General features: G+C 48.2%; 1 protein-coding gene across 1 annotated transcript; it reads left to right on the top strand.

Moving 5' to 3' along the window:
• Positions 1-6,498: 6,498 nt before the first annotated feature.
• Positions 6,499-23,841, top strand: LOC122365115 (protein RUFY3-like). Its single transcript, XM_043336068.1, has 14 exons — positions 6,499-6,673; positions 7,608-7,786; positions 9,456-9,770; positions 10,296-10,468; positions 10,937-11,078; positions 11,466-11,627; positions 12,363-12,503; positions 18,495-18,592; positions 19,043-19,138; positions 19,383-19,398; positions 19,758-19,862; positions 20,234-20,340; positions 20,765-20,879; positions 21,341-23,841. The coding sequence occupies exons 1-14, from the start codon at positions 6,514-6,516 to the stop codon at positions 21,476-21,478; spliced, it is 1,947 nt and encodes a 648-aa protein (XP_043192003.1). The 5' UTR covers positions 6,499-6,513; the 3' UTR covers positions 21,479-23,841.
• Positions 23,842-24,108: the final 267 nt, after the last annotated feature.

Below are 24,108 nucleotides of genomic sequence, written 5' to 3'. Positions count from 1 at the left end.
CCGCCTATTATAGCAAAAACGTGTCAAAAGAGGATGCACAATAACTTTGTATATATGTTATCACATGATACCTTTCATTCACTGTTCGTAAAACTGGTGCAGCATCGTGATCTTCGCCCAAATGACTCGCTTCACGAATAGGACCCCCCAATTCCCAGTGCTCTGGAGCCGCCCCTGGTAAAGTTATGAACTTGAACTTTTCAGGGAATGTGCCCAATTTAGTTTTAGGAAAAGTCAGAAAATTTTCAGCGGTTTCGGAGATATTCCCGAAAAACCAGAGGGGTGGATAAAAATAACCCCCCCCCCTGCCACTAATAGGGTTAAGGCTCATTGAGGCGAACAAAGGCCAGAGGGCCCCCTTAGACACCACAAAGAAGTAAAAAAGATCCCTCTGAGGTCAAAGACAGCTCTCTGAGATGTAATAGGGCCATTTGAGGCCTCCGAGGGCCCTCTGATGCCAAAATAGGGTCCTCTGAAGTCTGAAGCCACCAGAGGGCCCTCTTAGGCGAACAGAGGGCCCTAACATCCACCTCAAAGAGGGCCCTCTGAAAATCAACTGGCCCTCGGAGTCAGTGTCCCAAAATCGTATTTTGGCTTGGGTGTCAGAGGGGGAAAAGGTCACCCAAAAGAGGGATAAGAGTGGACAATTGCCAGTCACAGGGCAGTCGGAGCCCTCTGAGAAGGCCACTTGAGCCTTACAACAGAGGGCCCTCTGAGGTGATATGAAGGCTATGTCAGGCCACTATGGGCTCTATGAGGTCATCAGGCACTCTAAGGAAAAAGCTCTGAGGCGAACAGAGGGCCCTTGGACAATCAGAGGACTTTTTAGGTCAACTAGGGGCCTTATGAGGCCAGCAAAGGACCCTTTGGGACACAAACAGGGCCTCTCAGGTACCCGGAGGGACCTCTTTTCTAAGGCAAACAGGGGGTCACCTTAGATGATATGAGGGCTATTTTAGGCCACTAGGGGCCTCATGTATTAGACCAACATACGGTCATTTGAAGTAAAAGAGAACCTTTTGAGGTAAAAAGGGCCCCTGGAGAGAAAACAGAGGGACCTTTCAGGTACCCAGAAGGTCCATGGAGGCCACTAGAGGACCCTTTGAGGCCAGTGATGGTCTTCAGAGGCCATCAGAGGGTCCCTCTGAGGGTAACAGAGGGTCCTTAAGACGACCAGAGGCCCTCCGTGAAAATGCGGGCGTCACAAGGCCCGGTTTGCATCAAAGGTCAGGTAGCTATGCCCAGTTTTGGCTCTCTGTTGCCTGCCGACGTGTTCCGAGCTGTCGCAAAAAAAACGATGTGGTGGCACCCACGCCCCCCCCCCCCCGCCCGGCCAGGGTCCTTCTAACCAGGGATGCGGAGGCGTGGAAATTTCAGACGGCTCCGGCTCCTGCTCCGGAGAAAAATAATCGGCTTCGGCTCCGGCTCCGGCTCCGGCTTCGACTCCAGTACTCAGTTCATCCTTTATACAAATAAATACGGGTGGAAAAGAAAAGATGAAGGATTGGTTCACGCTGTTTCTGTATTTGCATGACAAGGCTATTTTGAATACCACATATTTTACTGCCTTGCAGGCACTGTGGAACCGAACTAGGTCAATAATGTTTTCCTCTTCAAAAAAAAAAAAAAAAAAAAACAGCCGGAGTCGCCGCCTTTTTTACCGCTCCGGCTCCGGCTCCGGGCTATATTGTTTCACGGCTCCGGCTCCGGCTCCGGCTCCAGGCAAAATATGCCGGCACCGGCGGCTCCTCCGGCTCCAGCTCCGGCTCCGCACCCCTGCATCTATAACTCGGCTTCTGAGCCACGTACCAACACGCTTAAGGCAGTGTTCGAAGGGACGCAAGCAAACAATAATGACGAAATTACGCCTGTCACTTTTTAGATCAGTTCAAAATTCAGTTCACATAGGTCATCCAAGGTTAAATTTCGCCAATTTTCAGGTCCAATTTCGACAATTTTCAACAAACCACCGCATGATTCGGAAATGAATAGAGCTACAGTACCGGGGAAAAGCGTAGTTAATAGCTCTTTTAACACCCCTTTCGCCGTTTCCATCCTCAGGACATTCAAATCCTTCTCCTCCATGCCGCAACCCCTGATCCGGGCTGGACCTGGACGGGCAACTTTATTCCATGCGGGCGGCTCCCATTGGAGCGCACTGCAGCTCCTAAGGAAGCACACTCATAACCGGGCGCAGTGAGCACTTGGGAGGCTGGTCGGCCTGTCCTGTTGGACAGGCTCAGCCCCAGTGAGTCACCAAGGTGCCCGCCCAGACCAATGTCTCCCTCAATTCCTATCATCCCTCCGGCCCTGAAATGGCCTGTCAGACCGAAAGCCGAAAGGGCCTGGGTCCAACCCAACAAAACAAACAAAGCTCTTTTAATGCACTTTTTGTAAACTGTGCTCAGATTTGACCTAAGCCTGTTAATTGTACACTTTTTATATCGGAACATTTTCATGTTCCTACAGCTCTGTAGGCCTGATAGCTCTTCCTGCGAAACCTTTTTTTGGGTCGAAAATGGCAGAACATGACGTCATTCTGACGTATTTGCGGCCAACCTATCATAGCCTCTGGAAAAAGGTCACAATGTGTAAAATGGATGCCCGGAGAGGTCCTGAAAGTTTGGTGGCGATATCTGCAGTCATTTAGGAGATAGCTACGGAAGAGGACAGGGGGCCGTTTCGCCCCCCCTCCCTTACGGGGCGCGGGCTAACGCCCTTTCAACTCAGGCTTCAAGGGCCCTTTTGCCACTTAAGGGCCCTTTCAACCCAGTCAGTCAAGGGCCCTTTTGACTGCGGATCCCCCCTGAGAGAAATCCTAGATACGCCACTGCAGACAAACAAATATTTATAGTTTTTTGATAGTTTGGATTCTTGGCTTGATTTAGCAGATCAGCTGTGAACCTTGACTTTGAAATCACATAAATGTCATGGTACCCGAACGAATCCTCGCATGACATTTCTTCGTAGCACAATTTTTCGTCCGCATTTCTTCGTCTACAAATCTTCGTCGGTGCATTTATTTGTCCCTCAATGCTTACTCTTGCATATATTTGCGTTGAAGAAGAAATGCGAGCCGATTTTCATATACCCTGGTGCGAGACAAAGTAATGCGATAGGTACGAATAAATGCCCTGACGAAGATGTGCAGACGAAGAATTGCGATACGAAGAAATGCCATAAGAATTGTCCTGGAATCCTTTATTGGCCATCATATATTGACCTTGATAAGATAAACGCATCATTCGCGCAATATTTGTCGCACTTTGATACCAAACTATTGCTTCCAAATGCCGACGTAAAGAAAACCTTTATGTGACGTCATAGAAACAGCGGATTTCCCAAAAAGTAAACAAAAATAAAAGTCTTATATCTCGAAAACGGGTGAACATTTTCCGGTAAAATTTGGTAGATGTTCATTTTCGCTCTTTGTGATTCACGCTACATCACTTTTATGCCAATTCATTAACTTTTTTGAAGGTGGGAGGGTCCCTTTAATGAACAACTTATCATCAGTAAAGACGGTCTTCAGTGCAAGGTACGATGCTGATGGGCGATCATGGACAAGCAGGAGGTTGCACGTGCATGCGCGTGCTTTTGGACCCGCCTTGAGAAGGTCATCGACGCCGAGGGCGGTCACATAGGATGAGGGATAGGTAAAAGGTGACCAATTGATGGGATGTTGCTAAAATAGTGCTTGGAGCTGTATTTTTAAATTCATGACCAAATAATCCCGTTTGATATTTATTCCCGATTATGCTGCCCCACCCTGTATATGGAGTTCATTGCTGGCGTTTTCTAGCCTCTCAGTGGTGAGGCACACATACAACGTGGATCTGACCAATGAGAAGGCGCCCAGAAAGGTCAGCAGGCTGGCAGTATGCTGATAAAAAACGGCAACTGAACCCGGTTCAGGCTGTTTCGGCCCTCGTTCAGGCTGCTTCGCCCATCAGGGTGGTGTTTCACCGATGATGGCAGCACGCTGCTATTACACGTGTCAAATTGGGTTTCCATGGAGACGTCAACAAGTCTATTCCTCCAACACTACCACAAGTGTGAAGTCAGCTCGCGAAATGGAATAGCAGCGTGCCGTGAAACACCGCCTAGGGCTTAGTTAGCTAGTCAAGGGCTGCCTCAACGGCTAGGGTTAATGGCAGTGGTCGTAGCACAAGTCGGATAATGTCATTAGGCGAGGTTGGCTATGTCCATCTGTGTGGGCACGTTCGTATTTCAGTATTTATGATTGGAGCGTTATCTGATGTCATTTGAGGGAAGCTAGTGAAGTTGCGTGTTGTAGTCACGTAGTGCGGAGTAATGACAGTAACAGCCCGACGGCCCACGTAGGAATTATGCACAACTCGAATGCGGAAATATCGAAAAGGAAAAGAAGAATGTGCCCGTGTGGCCGGACCTACCTTGGAAGTCGATTATCGTCGGTCTCTGCGAATAATTGATTCACTGCAGCATCATATCTTGTTTGTGATCCGATCCCTTTTTAAAGTGGCTTGAATGCATAGTTACACATTTTCAAATAACAAAAGATCTCGACAGGCGGTTCGGAGCGCTGGTTTCCATGCCCCGTGCGCGACCCACTACCGACTGGCCGTCTGGCTCGGGCAAGGTCAGCACCCGCGGACCAGATCGCCCCGAGCGGCGGTCCATTCGGCCTGTGGTGGCTGGTGGCGGCAAATGTTGACAACCGAGTGGCGAGAAACTAATTGGGTTAAATCCAATGTCTTCGGCGCTTTTTCCATTTGATCAAGCTGTACTGTAATGGGTTTGTGGGTCATGGCAGATATCTCCGTAATATTTGCCAGGGCTCGCCCTTTTCAATAGTGAAACTATTTGTTCCAGCGATTCGTCGAACTGTGGTTGAATTTTTCCATTGTGAGATATGGGGTTTACGAACTCAGTGTAAGCGACTGTCTACCTTACAGATAATGTTCCAGGGTCCAGGCATATCAATTCCTGCTCTTGGGCGCTTGTTTTCTCTTGACGTCCAACTAAATCGTTTTTGAATTATATCCATCCTTTGAGCGCGTCCTTAGTAAATGCGATTTTCTGTCTCCGATCCGATTGGCCAAAGGGATTTCAGATAGCGCACTGAGAGGCATGCTGACCGACCATGCCCCGAGGCTATACACAGTCCGCCTCTGGTAATCGTGTGACGTCGGTAATCTCCTACAGACCGCTGGGTTCAGAGGCCTTATTTGTGGATGTTGGGACTCCGGCATTTAACGCTGGTACCTATGCTTGATTTTGGAATTGGGATTTCCGGATGCCGTTTGGAACAGATGCATGGCTCTTTGTCTTTATTGTAGAAACTCCGTAGAAAAGGATGGTTGGCAGTGGGATGACTTTGACAGTTGACTTAAATTACTGAACGCTGTGTCACCATTGTTTTGTACTGGTAAGACATCCTTGATAAAGTCGTCTTATCACCACATGTTTCTTGCTCCAGAAGAAGTATCGATCGATACTTGCTTTCTTCTGAATCGTTAACCTCCTGTATAATCCGATCCAACCAATTCAGCTCAATATTCCCTACAGTCTGTCGCATATTTCACTGAACTTTTACACAGAACCTTCTCTAGAACTACTCCGAAGTCGTCCTTGTTTACGCCCCTGTCCGACCCACCGCGCTGGGTGGAGGGTGGCCTGGGTGGTAGGGGGGCCGGGTGGGGGTCGGCTCACATTGATTGCCGCCCGACCGCCGCCGCGCTGCCGCCCGACCATCGATTGTTCGTCGGCGCCGGCGACTGCGTCAAGTCGGTGCTGGCGTGTCGCTGGAGACGGGTGTATGTGGAAGTGTGTGGTGGGACTGGGGCGGAGACGATACACGGTGGTTGGAACTGTCTCCACTGATCGGCTCAGGAGACTCTGAGGAGAGGAAAAGTCGAGAGCTGTGGCTGGAATTTGTGTGGAGCGTTGCCGTGCTGTGAGCGGTGGTGGTTGGTTGGGTCGAACGGACGCAACCACACCCTTGGAACAGTTGGGACGGAGCTGGAAACGTCTGGAGGAGTGCTAACTCCGAGGTGTTGGTAAGAGGTTATTGGCGGAACTTGAATCTGACGAAGAGTGTACTGTGAAGAAGATATTGCTGGAGTAAAGAGAAGCTTCAAATACTTTATTTGAGCTTTGCGGAGCAATCGATGAGAAGTATCGAACAGCTCAGGACATGAACTGAAGCTAGCTCTACAGTCCACACTCTCTGCGAACCTTAAGCTGTCGTCTGAAGCAACTCCCCACATCTTCAAACGCTCTTCTTTGAAGCACCTAATTATCTCTACCGGTTCTACATCGCGGCCTTTGCGGACTGTCCGTAACGGCTATATCAGCGTTTTATTTGCTGTTGGTAGCGCCTCTGCCACGTTGTACCGGCTGAATCACCGCTGATCCGGCTGTGCTTACCTGCTGTACCAGCTCAATAGGTATCTCCTGCCGTTACCAGTTTTACCAGCTCTAGCCCAGCTCTCTACACCTGCTATACCAACAAACACTGAACAAGCCATCATGTCTGACGACACTGCAGTGGGCACTGTAGAGACTCTCTACCTCTGCAACTTTCGTGTATCCGTCGATGGAGACTGGCTTTGTCTCAAGGAGCTACAGGACGCAGAAATGGGACGCCCGCCCTCTGGAAACAACCGACCGGTCTCGCCCGGATATGATGGTACGGGGTACGGGATGGCCCGACGGGATAGGACGAGGTGGGACAGGACGGGATAGAGCGGAGTGGGACGGGGCCGAATGGGACGAGGTATAACGACTGAAGCTGGAGCCTGGAAGGACAGGACGGGACGAGGTAGGAAGGTTAGAGTACAAAACAGGACGGAATGGGAAGAATGGGACGACCGGTTATTTTGGGAGTCAAATGTTCTTGCGTTAGGGAGATCTGATTGCTAGAAATGATTCAATACTTATGACGCTTTCGAAGTCGCTGCTCGTCTGAAATATTTGCCGATATTTTCCTATAAAAAGAACCTATAGTATGACGTGAACCCTAGCCTTGTGCATGTGAGCGAGAGTGTAGTTTTTACCACTTACCTTCTGTCCCGGCTATTTTTACCTGAATGGACGTCTGGCCCGATATATCAGCCGCCGATCTCGGAGAGTGCGTCATCTGTCTCCACTAATGGATGTGATCCCCGGTGGAATTGCAGTGGACTGGGCCGATCACGCGATAAATAGTATTGGTCGTTGGCATAGTATTTGGGTAATTAGGAATGTGGGTGACCTGTGGGTCTCGCTAATGGATAGACAATTTACACACCTCATATCTTTTAATGGATAAGACGATTACTAATGGAAAACTTTTTTCGCTAAAGATTCGAGTAAAATCAAAATAGCTTGTTCGAACGACGTTCACAGTGTAAATGTTGGTCGAACAAGCTATTTTGATTTTACTGTGAATCTCACAAATTACTGAAAAAAGAAAAAACTCGGCTAATTGACTTAAAATACACTTTTATGAGGGATGATATTCAGGGAAGCTTCTAAATGACACTAATAGCAAAATAACCCTCTAATATATGATATGACTCATCCCAACCCCGTGACAACCAGCAAACTTATCACCCCCTCCCCCCCTCCCCTCTCCCCCTCAGGACGAGACCCTGTGGCCATCGAGCGCAGCAACCTGATCAACATCAGCAAGCTGGTGGTCAAGGAGCTGATGGAGACTTCGGTGCCCTTCGGACGCATGCTCGACTCAGACCATGTCCCCCTGCAGCATTTCTTCATCGTGCTGGAGCACGCGCTGCGTCATGGACTCAGGCCGAAACGGGTGAGTTTGGGGAGGAAAGAATAGGGAAGGTTAACCCGCGCGGGGCTGGGGGGGGTAAATTTTACCCCCCCCCCCTCGCGAATTTTTGCGATATCTCAAAAACGGCGGCGCGCAGCGCCGCCAAACTTTCAGTACCTTTTCTTACATCAATTTGACACGTTCCCTGAAAATTTGAGCGAAATCCGTCGGAAAATTTTTGAGAAATTGACGTTTTAGTGACGTCATGTTCGCCATTTTCGCCTCAAAAACGGCAAAAGTTCAAACGCCGCTAACATCTTCATTTTTAAAGGAATCAAGACGTAACAAAAAAGGTTATACGTAATTTTACTTTGTCTATCAAATGGCTATCTCGGTTTTTTGAAAATTTTGGATTTTGGCTTAAATTTTTTCAAAAAACTGATTTTTTTGGGAAAATCATTATAAAATCCAAAATTTTGAGTCTATCGAAAAAACCGGAATATATGTCAGAGAAGTGGTCTATGTGCACCTACATACCAAATTTTAGAAGAATCAGTTCAAAAATGTGGGAGTTATTCAAAATTGTATGACGTCACGACACACAAAATTTTTGAAAAATGACTTTTTTGGAAGTTCTAGACCTCGTACGGAAACAAAAATAGCACCATTCGATTCGCCGTGAAAAACTGCATCAGATAGACACCTTTTTAGGCCTTAACAACCAACTTCAAAATTTGACCTCACTTGACCTGACCTTGACCTGACCTCGACCTGAAATTCATCCAGAGGTGGTCCATATCACTTATTGAGTGTGCCTATTGAATTCTATGAGTAAAATGACCCATAAAACATGTGTCGCACATGCCCTTTTCTATATTTTGTTTTTTGGTGACCTGACCTGACCTGACCTGACCTTGACCTTGACCTCTGAATGATATTGTATGCAACTAATATTGTCTTGGTAGCCTAAGAACACGTTTTGGGCGATCAGTCTCAGTCCATGACTCCATTCTTCTGCAACTACGGTGCAAGGCCGATACTGTAGAAACTTGCAATTTGTACCCTTGACCTGACCTTGACCTTGACCTCAAACTTTAAATTAAGTACATGTTTTTAGTAGTTCGTGATGAGAGCTTTCGATTGGCGTTTGAATTTTCCAAATCGGACCATTAGTTCGGGAGATAACAGGGGGGGGGGTAAAATTTACCCCCCCCCCCCAGCCCCGCGCGTTCGGCTGGAGACCCCAGCCCCGCGCGGGTTAAGGGACAAGTGACAGGGATTCTAGTGCGGAAGCTGGAAAGGAATTAATGGGGGATGAGGGTAAAATGTAGTGATAGAAGTGAATTGCATGGAGAGTTGGTTTGCGTGAGAGATTGAACAGCGGTCGGCAACTCCCCTCTGAACCAGATCCAGGGCCGGAAAATGACGGAAAATGCATGTGGGGTTTTCAGCTTGGGCCTCCAGCTATCATCCATGAGCTCTTTAAAAATCGCTTATATTTTGAAGACTACAAGTTCTTAAATTCTTTTTAACTTTATTGAGTTTGACTGTTTGATTAGTTGTTCTAAGCACTTGCTCGGGTCTAGCCGGAGGGTCAGCTTTAGCCTTAGCCCCATTGAACTCAACTACGTGTTGCAATAGCTACTAATCCAAGGCGTCCAAGGACTATGTCTCAAATCTCAATGAGCACATACTGTCTTCCGTCCCACAGGGCCTGCTCGGTCCCAAGAAGGAGCTCTGGGACGTGCTACAGACGGTGGAACGACTGACCTCCGAGGCTGCCGATATCACCACCTCAGTACGGGACCTACCCACCGTACGCACCCCTCTGGGCCGCGCGCGAGCCTGGCTTCGGCTAGCCCTGATGCAGAAGAAGCTACCCGACTACGTCCGGCTGCTGCTAGAGAATCAGCAGGTTCTGGAGGAGCATTATGAACCTGGTGCGCTGATGTTGTCGGAGGAGGCGATCCACGTGCTCGGGTTGCTGGTTGGGCTCAACGTCATTGACTGCAACCTCTGTATGAAGGTGGGTAGCAGGGTCGTTTTTAAAAGGGATGAGAGAATGTGGGTAGGTATGGGCGCAAAATGACCTCGCAGTCGGCGCGCCCTTAACCCCCAACAAACAGACAAGAATGTGGGTAGGGGTAGGTGGAAATAGCATCGGCAGCTCTGGGGAATGAGGGGGGAGGAATTTCAACTGCAACATCTGCACAAAAATTAAGTTGCTGGTGTAGAAGTGATGGAACTTGTGAAGGTAGGATGGAGCTCTCTGTGTGAGGAGTGAAAGTGTCTGTTTTAACTATGCAGTGAAGCTGCGATAGTCAGTGAAGATTTCAGTAGTGGCCGGTGATGGGAATAGTTTTTTTGTGATGTAAGGAGGCCAGAAAAGGGTACTGTGGTGAAGTGTTGAAAGATGGCGTACGTACATCGGAGACAGGCGTGTGTTCTCTCTCTCTCTCTCTCTCTCTCTCTCTCTCTCTCTCTCTCTCTCTCTCTCTCTCTCTCTCTCTCTCTTCCCCTCATTCCCCTCTCACCTTCCCTCTCTCCCCAGGAGGAGGAGCTCGACTGCCAGCAGGGGGTGATCGACTTCTCCCTCTACCTCCGAGCCTCTCCCACAGAGGAGGGAGAGCCGGGAGCTGTCGGAGCTCAGGATATGACCGATAGCAAGTATGAGAGGGTGCTCGATCAGAAAAACTACATCGAAGAACTCAACAGGCATCTCAAGTAGGTGGCGACGAAAGACGCTGGGAAGCGATGTTGGGCCTGGGGGATGTGTAATTATTATTACTTTTTTAAGAAGTGGTTGTTGATTGATAAATCATCACGGTTTCTGGTGTGTGTTGACGTAAGGCTGCTCTGCGTCGCGGGGCTGGTGGGGGGGGGGGGGCACTCCTGAATCCTGGTTGTCTGATGATGGGTAACAAACACAAACTATAGGGGAGGGGGAATTTGGACTAAGTGAACTATAATGAGAAAAAACATGGCTTTGTTTTATATGAACCCCCATTTGCCCCCTCCTCCTTCAGTAATGGCACGTCTCACGCTATTATTTGGACGGTGTTATCATAATGTCGCCCGGTTGCAGCTTGCAACATCACGGCATTCTCTCATGTGACATCATTGCGATAGTTCCCTCTCATATGACGGCATCTCCCACCCACTGACACCCCCCCCCCTCCCCCCTCACTACAGCGCCACGGTGACGAACCTCCAGTCGAAGCTGGAGCAACAGATGGCTACCTGTGCACTGCTGAGGGAGGACCTGGCCATAGCGCGGCAGCAGGCGGCCGGGAGACAGCCGTCGCCGGCGCCGGGCAGGACGCCCGATACGCTGGTGAGTGGGGGATATTAGAGACGCTGCTGGCAAAGTTCCCAATGAAAAAGACTTACGAAGTGCTCAAGCGTTGTTAAGTTTAAGTTGTTTAACAAAGTATGAGAAAGGCAACGAAATAAAACTAATTAGAGCGACAAATTTATGTGCCAAAATGAGAAGAGCATATTAACTAATTGTCCCAGCAAGTACCATAATTTTCCTTAGTATCTACTTCAAATTACATATACCTATCTAACTATACAGTGTGCGGTGTGCACGATCACGAGTATCCCTTCACAGCTCGAAGTGTCACTCTTAGAGGTTCTTCTCCATCTGTCTTTCTATGCTGGTGCTGTCCTTACTGCACCACTCCAACTTACTAACCTCCCCTCCTCTCTCTAATTTCAGTCGGTGGCCTCTCGCTCCTCCCAGCAGAGTAGCTCTGGCGGAGGAGGGGGAGGCGGGGGAGGCTCGCCGTCCGGCTGTGCGGAGGAGCTGGAGGATCTCCGCGCCCAGCTCAGAGAGGAGCGGGCCCACCGCAGGGAGATCGAAAAGGAAATGGAGATGCAGGTTGGTGAGAATTGCGGTCCAACGGTGTCAGGGATGATAAGGTGACAATTAGAGATGTCAATCGGATACCGACTTTTTGTTATACCGATACCAAACCGATAGCAACTTGGTATTTGGTATTTCAATCCTAATGTTTTTGGTATTTTGTTGGTATTATGAAACCTCACTAATGTATAAGAGGCTGCGAATTTGGTAAAAAGTTGGTATTTCCCTGGTATTCCCAAGTTGGTTCGGTTTCGGTATTTTACCATGGTTTTGGTTGGTATTTGGTTTGGTATCGGTATCCTGATTTTCAGTAATTGACATCACTAGTGACAATTGATATAATCGGAGGTGATAATTGTCGGGAAATCAATGCAGAATCGCGCGCGGCTGGCCTGGCAGTGTCGTCGGCTTTGGGATGAAAATGGAGATGCCAGTGCGTGAAACACAGGACGAGTCCCACATGTTGACTGGGATAAACATGATAAATTAAGGTTTTGCCCGCACCGGCGCGGAATTTTGAAAGTCCTCTCGGATTCATCAATGCGGACAAATATTCCACTTGGTAACGCATACTTCAAAAGTTCGTTTCATTTTGTCCCAGAGTAGTTAATGCCAGTAGTTGGCCAGTAGTTAATGCCAAGTCCATTGTTAACGGCTTACGCTCAGTTTTCCACTGATTTCTACTCATCCCTTACAGCCGTCCCGCATCCAATCTACCATCAACACCCCCTTCCCCGTGTCCTCCCACAGATTCAGATGAAGGCCGAGATGGAGATGGCCACCAAGCTGCTGGAGAAGGACGTCCACGAAAAGCAGGACACGATCGTGACGCTGCGGAGACAGCTGGACGACATCAAGGCTATCAACCTGGAGATGTACAACAAACTGCAGGTACGGGAAGAGATGTACATAACTACAATATAGTGCAGTTATAACGGAGAGAGACCAGTACAACAAACTGCAGGTACGGGAAGAGATGTACATAACTACAATATAGTGCAGTTATAACGGAGAGAGACCAGTACAACAAACTACAGGTACGGAAACAAACTATGGGTACGGAGATTTATACGGGCTGACCAGAAATCCGTATAGCCAACTACATGTACGAGAAGGGAACAATATACCAAATTACAGGAAGGGAGTAGGCCAGAGATACAAAATCTGCAGGTACGGATCTGAGTTGTTTCAGTTTCTGAGTGACTAGAAATATGGCTCAGGCTTCTTGGTTTTGTCGAACCGAGAATAAAACTCGTCAGAATATAACATCGATCGATCGGCTAGTGCAGTGCAGCACAGGTCGTCGTAACCTGGAGAAGCTTAGAATGGAATCTAATTTGGCGAGCCGGGAATCGTTGCCATTTGCTCGTACGTTTTAGTTATTTATTTTTGTTAAATTTTATGTTATGCTTTGTTGCTGTTTTATTGCTGAAAAAATTAATGAAGTGGTGTTCAGCTCCACCGAGTGGTCTCTTCAGTCGCTATATCCGTGAGGTAGTTGTCAGACTTCCAGTACGAAGTGAGGTATCGAAGGCTCAGATTATTCGAAGGAAAAAAAAAGATATGTGCTTTGAGAATTTGTAAGGCATAGCCTGATATGTATATTGTATAATTTTCATGCTATTTAATTTGCATCGCATTTTGATGTTACTTTTGCCGATTTCTTGCAATGTTGAAGTGAAAGGGAGTAATTTGTGAGACAAATTGCTACCGTGGTCAGCTGCTTCACACATTTAGTGCACCAACTATTAAGTATTTTGATAGTGGTATTTTGTTGTGCTCCAAGTTTTCTCGTGGTGCTTGTCGACAAGTTCAAGACATCATTGGTCCCGTCTCGGTATGTTTTGTTTTCTTCCTTTATTGCAATGTTTGTAGATATCAAGATATGTATCGTGCTATTTTTATGTAGCATGCAACCATGTTTTATTTGTTTCAATCATTTTCAGTTTCACGTATGTTCAGTTATGTCAGCAAAGAAGATTGCGCTAACAAATATGACTTCATCCAAATGAAAAGCATGGTTTAGGGAACTTGTAATTGCCAAGCTTCGGGACGGGGTATAATATCGTTAAAAACTTCCCTGACATGCCAGTATACTAGTTCCAAGGGTAGAGAGGTTATTACAGTTATTTGCCGTTTTTTTTCCTCGAATTGGCTATCTCCGTTTATGAGCTCCATATCACCCAATATCACCAGTATAGCGCCTTTTGGGGCGACTAACGGAGCGAGCGAGAGGGTGAGCCTTGCACGTGCGAAATTTCGAGGGGATACCTCCAACTGACTTGTGCACGGCACCCTACTAACCGGTCTCTAGCGATGTGCCAAATTTGAGCACAATCGGCTCAGCCGTTCTCGAGATCTGGAAGCGGCACCCTGCACGTGCGCACGTGCAGAATGGGTCCCAACTGACTTGTGCACGGCACCCTACTAACTGGTCCCTAACCGTGTGCCAAATTTGAGCGCCATCGGTCCAGCCGTTCTCGAGATCTGGAAACGACCCCTGCACGTGCGCACGTGCAGTAGCACCCCAACTCTGGCACATGGATATGCAGTGCCTAGTGGGTGCCTACCTACATGCCAACTTTCAGCGCAATCGGCCAAGTAGTTACTGAGATATTGCAACAATTACAAAACTGACACCTCTTCGTTTTGCGCGTGGCACGTGCATAAGGGGTCACCCCCCACATGCATCGGCAATAGTCCAATACTTGGTAGAAGGAATGAAGCTACCCTACAAAAATTACCCGGTGTAAATCGGTCAAGTGGTTGCTGAGATATAAGCCTCGCAAAAGCGTCCGGCCGGCCGGCCGGCCGGCCGGCCGCTCATACTCAGAAATTTCCGTTAATCTAAGGAAAGACTACGCTCGCTTCGCTCGCTCCGTAATCACGTTGTTCGGGGCGTGGGCGTTCAATCATTGGGTCTAGCCGAGCTGATATTGGTTCGGGAAATGAGTCGCAGCACTCTCTGCACGACCTACGGGCAATTTTAGCTGGTCGGTTTGACGAAAATCAAATCCCAAATGATAAAAACACCCAATGACCTAAAATGTTGAGATACCTGAGCGTTGTGACGTGCTACTTTGATATCAAGCTTATGTTTTGTATTGTGTTGTTTTGTGTAAGATGTTTGTGAACTGGCTGTTTTTAGACTTGCTCAATGGCCCTCTCATCTTCAGCCCAATCCTTCACTCTGTGTTGCTCTCTCCCTCTCACCATCTGACCCCTTCACTCTCCCTTTCTCCCCAGGAGTGCGAGCTGGACCTCTCGGGTAAGGCGGAGCTCATCTCGCGGCTCCAGGCGCGCTCGTGGGAGGTGGGCCGCCTCCTGTCTGGCCTCCAGCAGCTGGGCGGCTCCTCCCGCTCCTCCGCCCCCGCCCCCGCCATGCGACCCTCCCGCTCCGCACACACTCTACAAGAGGCGCTCCGCCGAGCGCCGGCGGCCGCCACGCCGCCGCCGCCCTCACCGCGAGATGACGTCACTCCGACGCCCGGTGACGTCATTGATGACGTGTCGGAGGGCGTGGCCAATCGCAGGATGGAGGCGGAGTGCGGTCTGACTCCTCAGACTCCTGACACTCCCCGATCGGAGGATCAGGAGCATAGTATGGACGGATGGGAGACGATTGATGGGGATGAGATCTAGCGGCCGGGCGGCAAGCTGTGGTTACTGAATGGCCGCTAGATGGTGCTGGGAGACTGTGATATTGGGAAATAGGGGTGGGCTGTGTGTGGAGATGGTAGTGAAGTGCAACGCGAGAGCTGTCTGGAAGCTTAGAGCCTTTTGCAACTAAGAAGACATGTCGCTAGCTGAGTGTTATGCTGGCCGCTACGTACGACTTAGATGGAGGCAAACTAGTGTTTTACGTATGCTTATTAGCATTGAGTCACCAACGAATGAAGCGCTTTTTGATGCAGTTTTATTGTATTTTTCGTAGTTGCTTGAAGTCACGAGAATAGTTATTTAATATTTACTCCGTGTTGATGCGATTTTTATTCTCATCTGCTACTTTTACAAGTATACAGGGTGGACCAAAAAGGATGGAAACATTTTGAACTTGCATACAACATGCATTATTGCATGCATGTGAATGGAAATGGTACCAAACGAGAGTACATTTCGTGGAAATTCATAGCGGCATCACTCTCATCTGCTTTCTCTCGTTTTCAGTCTCTCACAGCAAATGTTCGAAGAGACCACCTTCGCAAGACAGGCACAGAGCGACCGGTCTGGTGGCTGACGCGATAGCCCGACGACACATGTTCGCTGGTATGGCTGACACAGTCTTGGTGATCGCTCTCTTCAGGTCACAGAGACCTTCCTTGTAGACCTGGCCCTTGAGATGAGATGATAAAGAAGTCACTGCACAGCAGCAAGGTCACCGAAATGGTGTGCCCCCAGCGGAAAAGGAATCGTGGGTCCACTTTGGTTCGAGGAAGGGAGCGGCGACACCGTGACCGCCAATCAACAGCGCATACCAGGCGGCGCTGAGGAAGTTCTGAGAGCGAGTCCAAACGAAGCATGGCAGCCTCATCATAGACCTTATGTGGTTCCAGCAAGACGGTGCGCCTCCTCACATCGCAAAAACAACGCTCAAGTGCATCGAAAACCACTTCGGTGACCGGATGATATCCCGCGGTGCCAGTCAGAACTGGCCTACCTGCTCATCCGACCTGACCCCTATGGATGTTTTACTGTGTGGTCATCTCAAGGGCCAGGTCTACAAGGAAGGTCCAGAAAGCCTCTGAACTGAAGAGAGCGATCAGCAAGGCTGTGTGAGCCATACAAGCGGGCTATCGTGTCAGCCGCCAGGCTGGTCGCTCTGTGCCTATTCTCGCGAAGGTGGTCACTTCGAACATTTGCTGTGAGAGACTGAAAACGGGAGAAGGCATATGAGAGTGATGCCATTATGAATTTCCACGAAATGTACTCTTGTTTGGTATCATTCCCAGTCACATGCATGCAATTATACATGTTTTATACGAGTTTAAAATGTTTCCATCCTTTTTGGTCCACCCTGTAGCAGTTATTTTACGTTTTGCATGTAGTTATTGCGTTGCACATTTGTCATTACGTGAGCAACAGTGATATGCATTATGAGTGTAATATTGGTTTCATATTCAATCTCCACTTTCATTGATTTGGTGTACCACAAGCTTGTGTACCAATACGCGGCCCGAATGATGGAAGAGATTTCGGAGAAGAAATCATACGCGAAGTGTGTTTCGTTTCACGGGCAGCTGTAAGCCCTTGTCACGGAGTTAGGTGGTGGTGTTAGCGCCTGTACTGAGCTTAGAGCTGAAAACGGACACTTGCCGTTTTTTTCCCGCATTTAGCGGCTGCGGGAAGTGCTGTATGCCCCCATGAATGACAATGTATAGCCGGAGCCGTTGACGTCAAGTCGCGCACTGAAACAGCTGCTTCCTCACGCGAGGGGTCAGGGGTTCGAGCCTGGGAGCCGCTAACATATTTATCGACTTGCTGGCTCGATGCGTTGTAGGTATTTCAGTGCTTGCTTAGTATTTATGATGTATATACCACGGTATCCGTGATATTGATGTTCATACAATACTACTGCAGCTTTGGATCGTTTACACAGTGTTGAAATGGCCAGAAACGATACCCACAATGTATTGCTGAAAAGGCATTTTGTCAGCATCGTTTGTCATGACTGAGTATGGCCCAAACGGTGCAATAGCCTTGGTAGAAGTCATTGACATTTATTGCAACTGCGTCGATGATTTATGTTGAAGGAAATAAAGACTTTTCGGATTATGTGTGGAAAGAGGTAACGCTTACTAATATTTGGCGGCATTGGTCTCTTAGATGGCTGTTTTGTATTTGTATAATCACCTGAGGAATGAGGATGGCCAGTTACCCACCAGTGCGATAAAAGTGCAGAACTGATAGTGATGCTGAAAACAATATATCCGTCAGGAGCGAAAGAACCAGTTGCTGGAAATCGAAGTGTGCTGTGTGGCAGCGTGCGTATCACTGATCACTGCACAGTGCACAGGTGTAAATGTAGGTAGATAGAGCCTGCGTTGCTCAGAGCTGAAAATACAGCCCAGACGTGGACTGACGTGACGTTAGCATGAAAGTGATGTAGCGTCAGAGTAATGACGTGAAGTGACACCATGCAATGTGTCGTACACGGTAAATTCACTGTAGCGACTGCTGGAGAATATGTGATGCTGTCGAAGCTACGCACAGCTGCATCGGTCACTGTCGCCAAGCATGCTACGGATGATGCTGATGCAGGTGTTACTGAATATGATGTAGCATGGCATACTGTGCTATTGAAACTGCTGATGTGGTAAATACAATATAATCGCCTCGATTGTTTTTGTAGCTGGCTGTGGCTTCCTGGAACCAAATTACGCACGTTGACGAAGGTCGGGGCTGCCTCATGCTTTTTTATTGATGATGCTCAGCAGTCCCGCCTAGTAGTTAGCACAGCCACGCGGAGCTTGACGCAAAAAATGCTGGGTAACTCTTTATCGAATACGGTTGCAAAGCCATCGAATATGATCCAGAAATTGGAATTGATTTGAATTCCGTGTCCCGTAACAAAATTGACATAATCGAGTAGTGTCAGTTGCTGAAATTTACGCCTTGTATTATTCGATTGCGGTCGTTTTAAATATTTGCCGAATTAAAGACCTTATCTCAAGTATTGGGTGTTCGTTCCTTGACCGATATCCACTTAGTCTCCAGACCTGAGAGCATGCGCTTGATAGGCTACAAAGCGCAAACATCTGATTTCGAACTTACACACAGGAGATCTAAGTAAATCATTCACGACGCCTCCATACCTATATCGGTGTGCTTACTGTTCGATATAGGCATTGGGCAGATCTAACGGCATGACGTCATACTTTTCAGGAGTGTCAGCAGGCTCTCAAACAGAGCAATGACGTCGTCACTGGTCTCGAGGAGAAGATACTGACACTGACCGCCACCAGCCGAAAAATGGACGAAGTGTAAGTTATCGTTCATCCGTAAGACTGTTTATTTCAGTGAGGTAGGTTGTCTAGATGAATATTGCCTTTATGAGTGTACCTATCTAGAAGTTATTTGTGTGTTAAATGGTAAATATATGCCTGCTGGTATTGGCGATATATGCCTGCTGGTATAAATTAAATAGCCTGGGCCCTGTTTCGCGGCACGCCGCTGCCTGACGCTACAAGGCATTTCCCTCGGTTTCCGTGGAAATGTAGGCATAATGGCCAATTTCTGTTTACGTTTCCATAGAGACGGAACGCAAATACCTGGCTGCATTAGGTAGCTTTATGCAATCGTTGTTTGACACGCACACGGGGCGCGACCTACTCGTACATCTACGGTATGTTTCTTCCTGATGGATTAGGTGCTCTCTGCTCTCCCCTCTCCCCAAATGAACCCTCCCTGCCCTGCCCTTTGTTTTATTGCAGTCACACGGAGGCGGAGCAGCGCCGCCGGGCAGCTGAGGCGTCTCTGACAAACTTTAGTGTGAGATCCAGCTGTTCAAGGTTTCGTCAGACCTCAAGGCGAGAAACATGTCTCTGACAAACTCTAGTGTGAAATCCAGCTGTCCAAGGTTTCATCAGACCTCAAGGCGTCTCTGACAAACTTTAGTGTGAGATCCAGCTGTTCAAGGTTTCGTCAGACCTCAAGGCGAGAAACATGTCTCTGACAAACTCTAGTGTGAAATCCAGCTGTCCAAGGTTTCGTCCGATCTTAATGTAGTTAGGTGTCGAGCTCGCTGAGTTCTATGAAATTCAGCTGTCAAAGGTCTCATGATCTCATGGTGGGTGCAGTGTCTGCTGGATGAGGGAGAACTCGATTATTAATGATTTTTTTTCCTAGCTCGTAGGGTTTGTCGAGTTCAGTGTAAATGTCAGGTCTGCTAAGAGCTGAGATCCAGCTGTGAAAGGTCTCGTTTCGATCTAAAATAGCTCGTATTTTTGTGCTCTGGCTGGAAGATTTACGTACGGCGGGGTGGCCTCCAATCGTCGGTTTTCATCTTCACGCAATCTGTGATTGGCAGGGTTAAGTGACAGAGAATAGCGGCAGAGGTTCTGATTGTTTTTTTCTCTCTGTGTCCTCTGGAGTGGCGGGAGAGCCTCTGATTGGTTGTTTGATCCGTGTGTGCCCTCTGATTGGCAGATTGAGCGCGAGTGGCGGGAGAGCCTTCAGGCCGGTATGGTGGAGGATAGGGAGAAGATGGCCGCCCTGCAGCGCTCCAACGAGCAGCTCACCAAAAAACTGGAGGTACTCGTTATAGTGGTAATGGTGGGAACCGCGCCTAACAATACCTGGAAATCGGGAGGCTATTGTTTCAATTTGTATTCGTCTCTGCATTTCAGCTGGAATGTGCTATTATTTCAATCATACTACACTTAGATCTTTAAAACGATTGTAAGTTACTGCGCTAATCGCCTGTTTGCTATATACATTTATTCCTTCTACTTTGGATTGTGTTTTCGGACAGATGGTTAGTTCGAATGCCCTGAAGACCGAGACAATTCACCACCAACAAAGTGAAAAGTCACCAGCCTCGTAATGATGTCACTTTTGCGCTTAATGCATGTCAGTGTAACCATTGTCATATCACACTGACACTATACATCACCCGCTCACAGGATCAGGAAGGGACAGATGTGGAGATGGAGCGACTGCGGGTCCGCTGTGAGGAACACGAGAGGACCCTGGAGGAGCTGGGACACCACCTTTCAGAGTCCAAACTGAGGTAAGAGAAAATGACAAAATCAGTCAGTGGGACAAAATTTCGCTGTGGTGAAATCTGATGAGAATGAAACATCACGCGTTTATAGGTGTAGTGTCAACTGACGTTGCATCGGTAAGAATCGAAAAGGACACTACAAATGCATGTCAGTTAAAGGCACCGTTTGTGTTACGATTTTCTTCCACCGAGCTAGTTTTCTTTCAGTTGAAAAATGTCATTCACACAATGGTTTCGTCTTGTCGTTCAAAAATATATCAGCATTTTGTAGCATCGATGACTATAAAGGTGTAAATGCTTATCGTGCACTTCCCGAGACTCCTTTCGTCTCAACTATCAATTGCTATCTAGCACTGACACACCCAGTATGCATTTCCTACCGGCCTGCCGACCTCCATCCTATCTCTCACGCGTGTCCCTCCCTCCTCAGAATGGAGGACCTTCGTCAGACGGCGCGCTACGCCCTGGACGGCCAATGGGTGCCCGACAGTGCCGCGCAGCACTGCAAGGGCTGCAAGAACGAGTTCACCATCAGTCGGAGGAAGGTAGGCGACAGGAAGAGGAGGGGTAGCTGGACGAATAGGTTGGTGGTGAGACAGGAGGCGTTTATTTGCGAAGGATGGTTAGTGTTGGAGAAAGATGTCAGGAGGGATAACGAAGGAGAAAGGGAATGAGGTTTGAATCTGCTAGCTGCTGATGACAACTGACTGCAACTGATGACAACCTATGGGAAGACCAAATAATAGATACGATATCTTAGATAAATTGCGTGATGAATCGCTTCGTTGAACGATCGGAACTTGAAAAATCCATGCAGGAATAATTCAGACGATGCTAAGATATGAACCGATTGCTCTTTATGATCCACTTCGATCACTTATCCCAACAATCTAACCATTCTGCATTAATAGGTAATTTTTCGTGCTATCCGACTGACCAGCATCTGTAATCCATGATCGCTCTCTGTACTCTCGTTAACCCTCCCCTTCCCATCTCGCCCGCCCAGCACCATTGCCGAAACTGCGGCGGCGTCTTCTGCAACCCGTGTTCGGACAACACGATGGCCCTGGCCGCCTCGGCCAAACCGGTCCGAGTCTGTGACGCCTGCCATACCTTCCTGCTACAACGGTATCAGGCCGACTGAGGGCTGTGGGGGTACACTGGGCCGCCCTGTATACTATACAGGGCGGGGTGTGAGGACTGTAAGAGTGGCGGGGATTTGGTTGGTACCGCTGAGTGAGGGCCGCTTGGGAATCCGTGAATGCTGCCAAGATGCAGGGAATGACACATGGACTACATGACAGTCGCGGAGAGGGATTCAGTGAAGATTGCAATGGCTCAGTGAAGATTGCAGAATGCAGTGAGTCAGTGAAGGTTGCATGAAGTCACTGCGAAGGTTGCAGGGACTCGGTGAAATCTAAGGGACTCTGTGAGGAACTCGACTGAGTACTCAGTGGGAATCTCGAATCTCGTGTCAGAAATTCGCTGAGAGTATCTGGAACTCAATGAGTGTCGCGGCACTAGAGAGTCCTAGAACGCCCACGGTGCGGAACTCTCATCCGCTCATCCGTGCGTACACTGCGAGGACTATTAAAGTCTATGAGCTTCGCTGGACGTTGTGAAAAGCCCAGAGGCTCGTCGTTCTTGGACCGACGGAGGACGAAACTCGTTGTGCTACGAGACGCAGTGAAGCGCGCTAGCGATCACGCGATTCGTATGGACATGTAGTTGGTTCTCTCGGTATCGAAGATGTGCGAAGGAGTTTGTTAGTCTGCCTGAGCTTGCAGTTCAGGAGATGCTTTATAACGACAAACGTTTTGTTTTGGAGGGTTGGGAGGATTATGGAAAAGACATTTGGTGAAGTTATGTCGAGAGTTGTGGTCACTGTGCGCTATTTGATGTGTCGTTGTCCGGAATTGAGCTACTGTAGGTCGTAGGTGGATTCATTTATGTGCCGTGGACTGGCCGTGTGTACTGTAGTGGTGATGTCCGAGCTCAGTCTCTCCATGTTGAAACTTGAAAGTGATTTGCACTTGTCCATAGGTGTCAGAAAGCGAACGTTGCTATATTTATTGGAAGTTATGCGTTTGGTAGTCCAACATTCACTTAAAAGTGATAAACATTAGTCAACAATATGCTATCAATGTGACAAGCTACTGAAACCATGGCATGTGCACTCGTATAATTCTGCATGTAACCCCGAATTTAATTGATGCGCTACTTTCTGGTTAAAACCAGGGCTGCGGAGTCGATGGATTTTCGGCGACTCCGACTCCGACTCCGACTCCGGCTTTCAAAAACCAGCTCCGACTCCGACTCCGACTCCGTGCAGAATTGTCGTTTCCGACCGACTCCAACTCCCGACTCCGACTCCGCAGACCTAGCAGGGCTGCGGAGTCGACATATTTTCGGTGACTCCGACTCCGACTCCGGCTCGGGTTTCTAAAATCGACTCCGACTCCGACTCCGACTCCGGTCACAGCTGTCGACTCCGACCGACTCCGACTCCGACTCCGACTCCGCAGCCCTGGTTAAAACCATGATAGTGTGAAGTTCCAACATCATAACGTGCAATGAATTATAACAAAAAGCGGAAGAGAATAGCTGGCTTCCCTGTAACGCCAATTTTAATATGCTTCCACCGCAAATGAATGCTATGAGCGCTAACCCGTGTGTGATACTGCAGTGATTTGTAATAGCATGTATATTTTATCTACAGAGGGTGTTTGAAGGTGAACTATCCAGAACATGTCATATTGTGTGCAGTGTGGAAAACATTCATTCCTAGAGAAAACTACACGCGCTTGTATGCGTACATTGAGACAATTGTCGCGAGTGTTGTAGTGGGGCTTGGTAGAGGCTATTTTAAAAGCGGTTGCGCTGCACTGCAGGAATAACTCATGAGCTCGTATTGACAGATCACAAAAGAAATGACAGGTGCCCGTTTTCTGGGCCCTGTATCGTCACAGCTAAACTGAGTAAGACATTGCATAAGCCTGAAACCTGTTACACCCATTTTGCATCTTAAACGTCCCCTTTCAGCAGCCACACGTTTTGTTTGTTGGCCGAACTGTTTACATTTCGCTCCAACAGCCACGTCGTTCTGCCCTATATAAGTTCTCAGTTTGCGTTGTGAAAACGAAACAGCGTAGTTATTCTATTTCCATAGCCAGGCCAGTTTTACATTTCATTTGTCTTTAGTCTGAGTGGCGCAGGCGCGCAATGTAGGCTTTTGAGCTCTGAAGGGCTCGGAAGCAAGGGAGAAAGATGTTTTATGTTCTGGTAGCCGCTCATTGTATCCGTTTTTATGCCGTGTTGGGGGCCAGATCCCATGCTAAGCGTGATTTTCACGCCACGTTGTCACACGTAACCCAGAGTGTATTTGTTCAGTGTCGGGTAAGGGCTAAGGCTCAGAAGTTACGGGCCGGTGACTTTCGTTGTAACGTGTAATATGTATCTGAATCACTTGTGAAATGTGTGCTGGAGGCAAATATACCGTTTTGTGTACGAGCTTTCTTTGTGATTCGACCCTCACACGTCCTGTTGGCGGTGTTGTAGTATCTTATGAATCCAACACCGTCGGAACGCTATGTGTTAACCGTGCCGCGCATAAATATGCTCACCCTGGGGTGATAAGCAGTCCAGGGTGGATGACCTATTCGTCGCGAGATTAGTAGAATGGTTGACGAATGTTGACAAATGGGCGCGTCTGTGTTTGAGTGAAGGGATATAGAGACATTGGCAGGGGCAAGCAGAACGTCTCATTATTAGCGA

The sequence above is a fragment of the Amphibalanus amphitrite genome, unplaced genomic scaffold (assembly GCF_019059575.1).
Source record: "Amphibalanus amphitrite isolate SeventyFive unplaced genomic scaffold, NRLGWU_Aamphi_draft 000715F_arrow, whole genome shotgun sequence".
In the NCBI taxonomy this organism is placed as follows: Eukaryota; Metazoa; Arthropoda; class Thecostraca; order Balanomorpha; family Balanidae; genus Amphibalanus; species Amphibalanus amphitrite.
The sequence above is the reverse complement of the archived record's forward strand: the minus strand, read 5'-3'. Positions and strand labels throughout refer to the sequence as shown.

Excerpts from the sequence above, each read along its gene's own strand:
- LOC122365115 (XM_043336068.1), top strand. The coding sequence starts at position 6,514 with ATGTCTGACGACACTGCAGTGGGCACTGTAGAGACTCTCTACCTCTGC. Across the intron at positions 11,079-11,465 it reads GCAGGACGCCCGATACGCTG|TCGGTGGCCTCTCGCTCCTC; the intron begins GTGAGTGGGGGA and ends CTCTAATTTCAG. Across the intron at positions 11,628-12,362 it reads AAAAGGAAATGGAGATGCAG|ATTCAGATGAAGGCCGAGAT; the intron begins GTTGGTGAGAAT and ends GTCCTCCCACAG.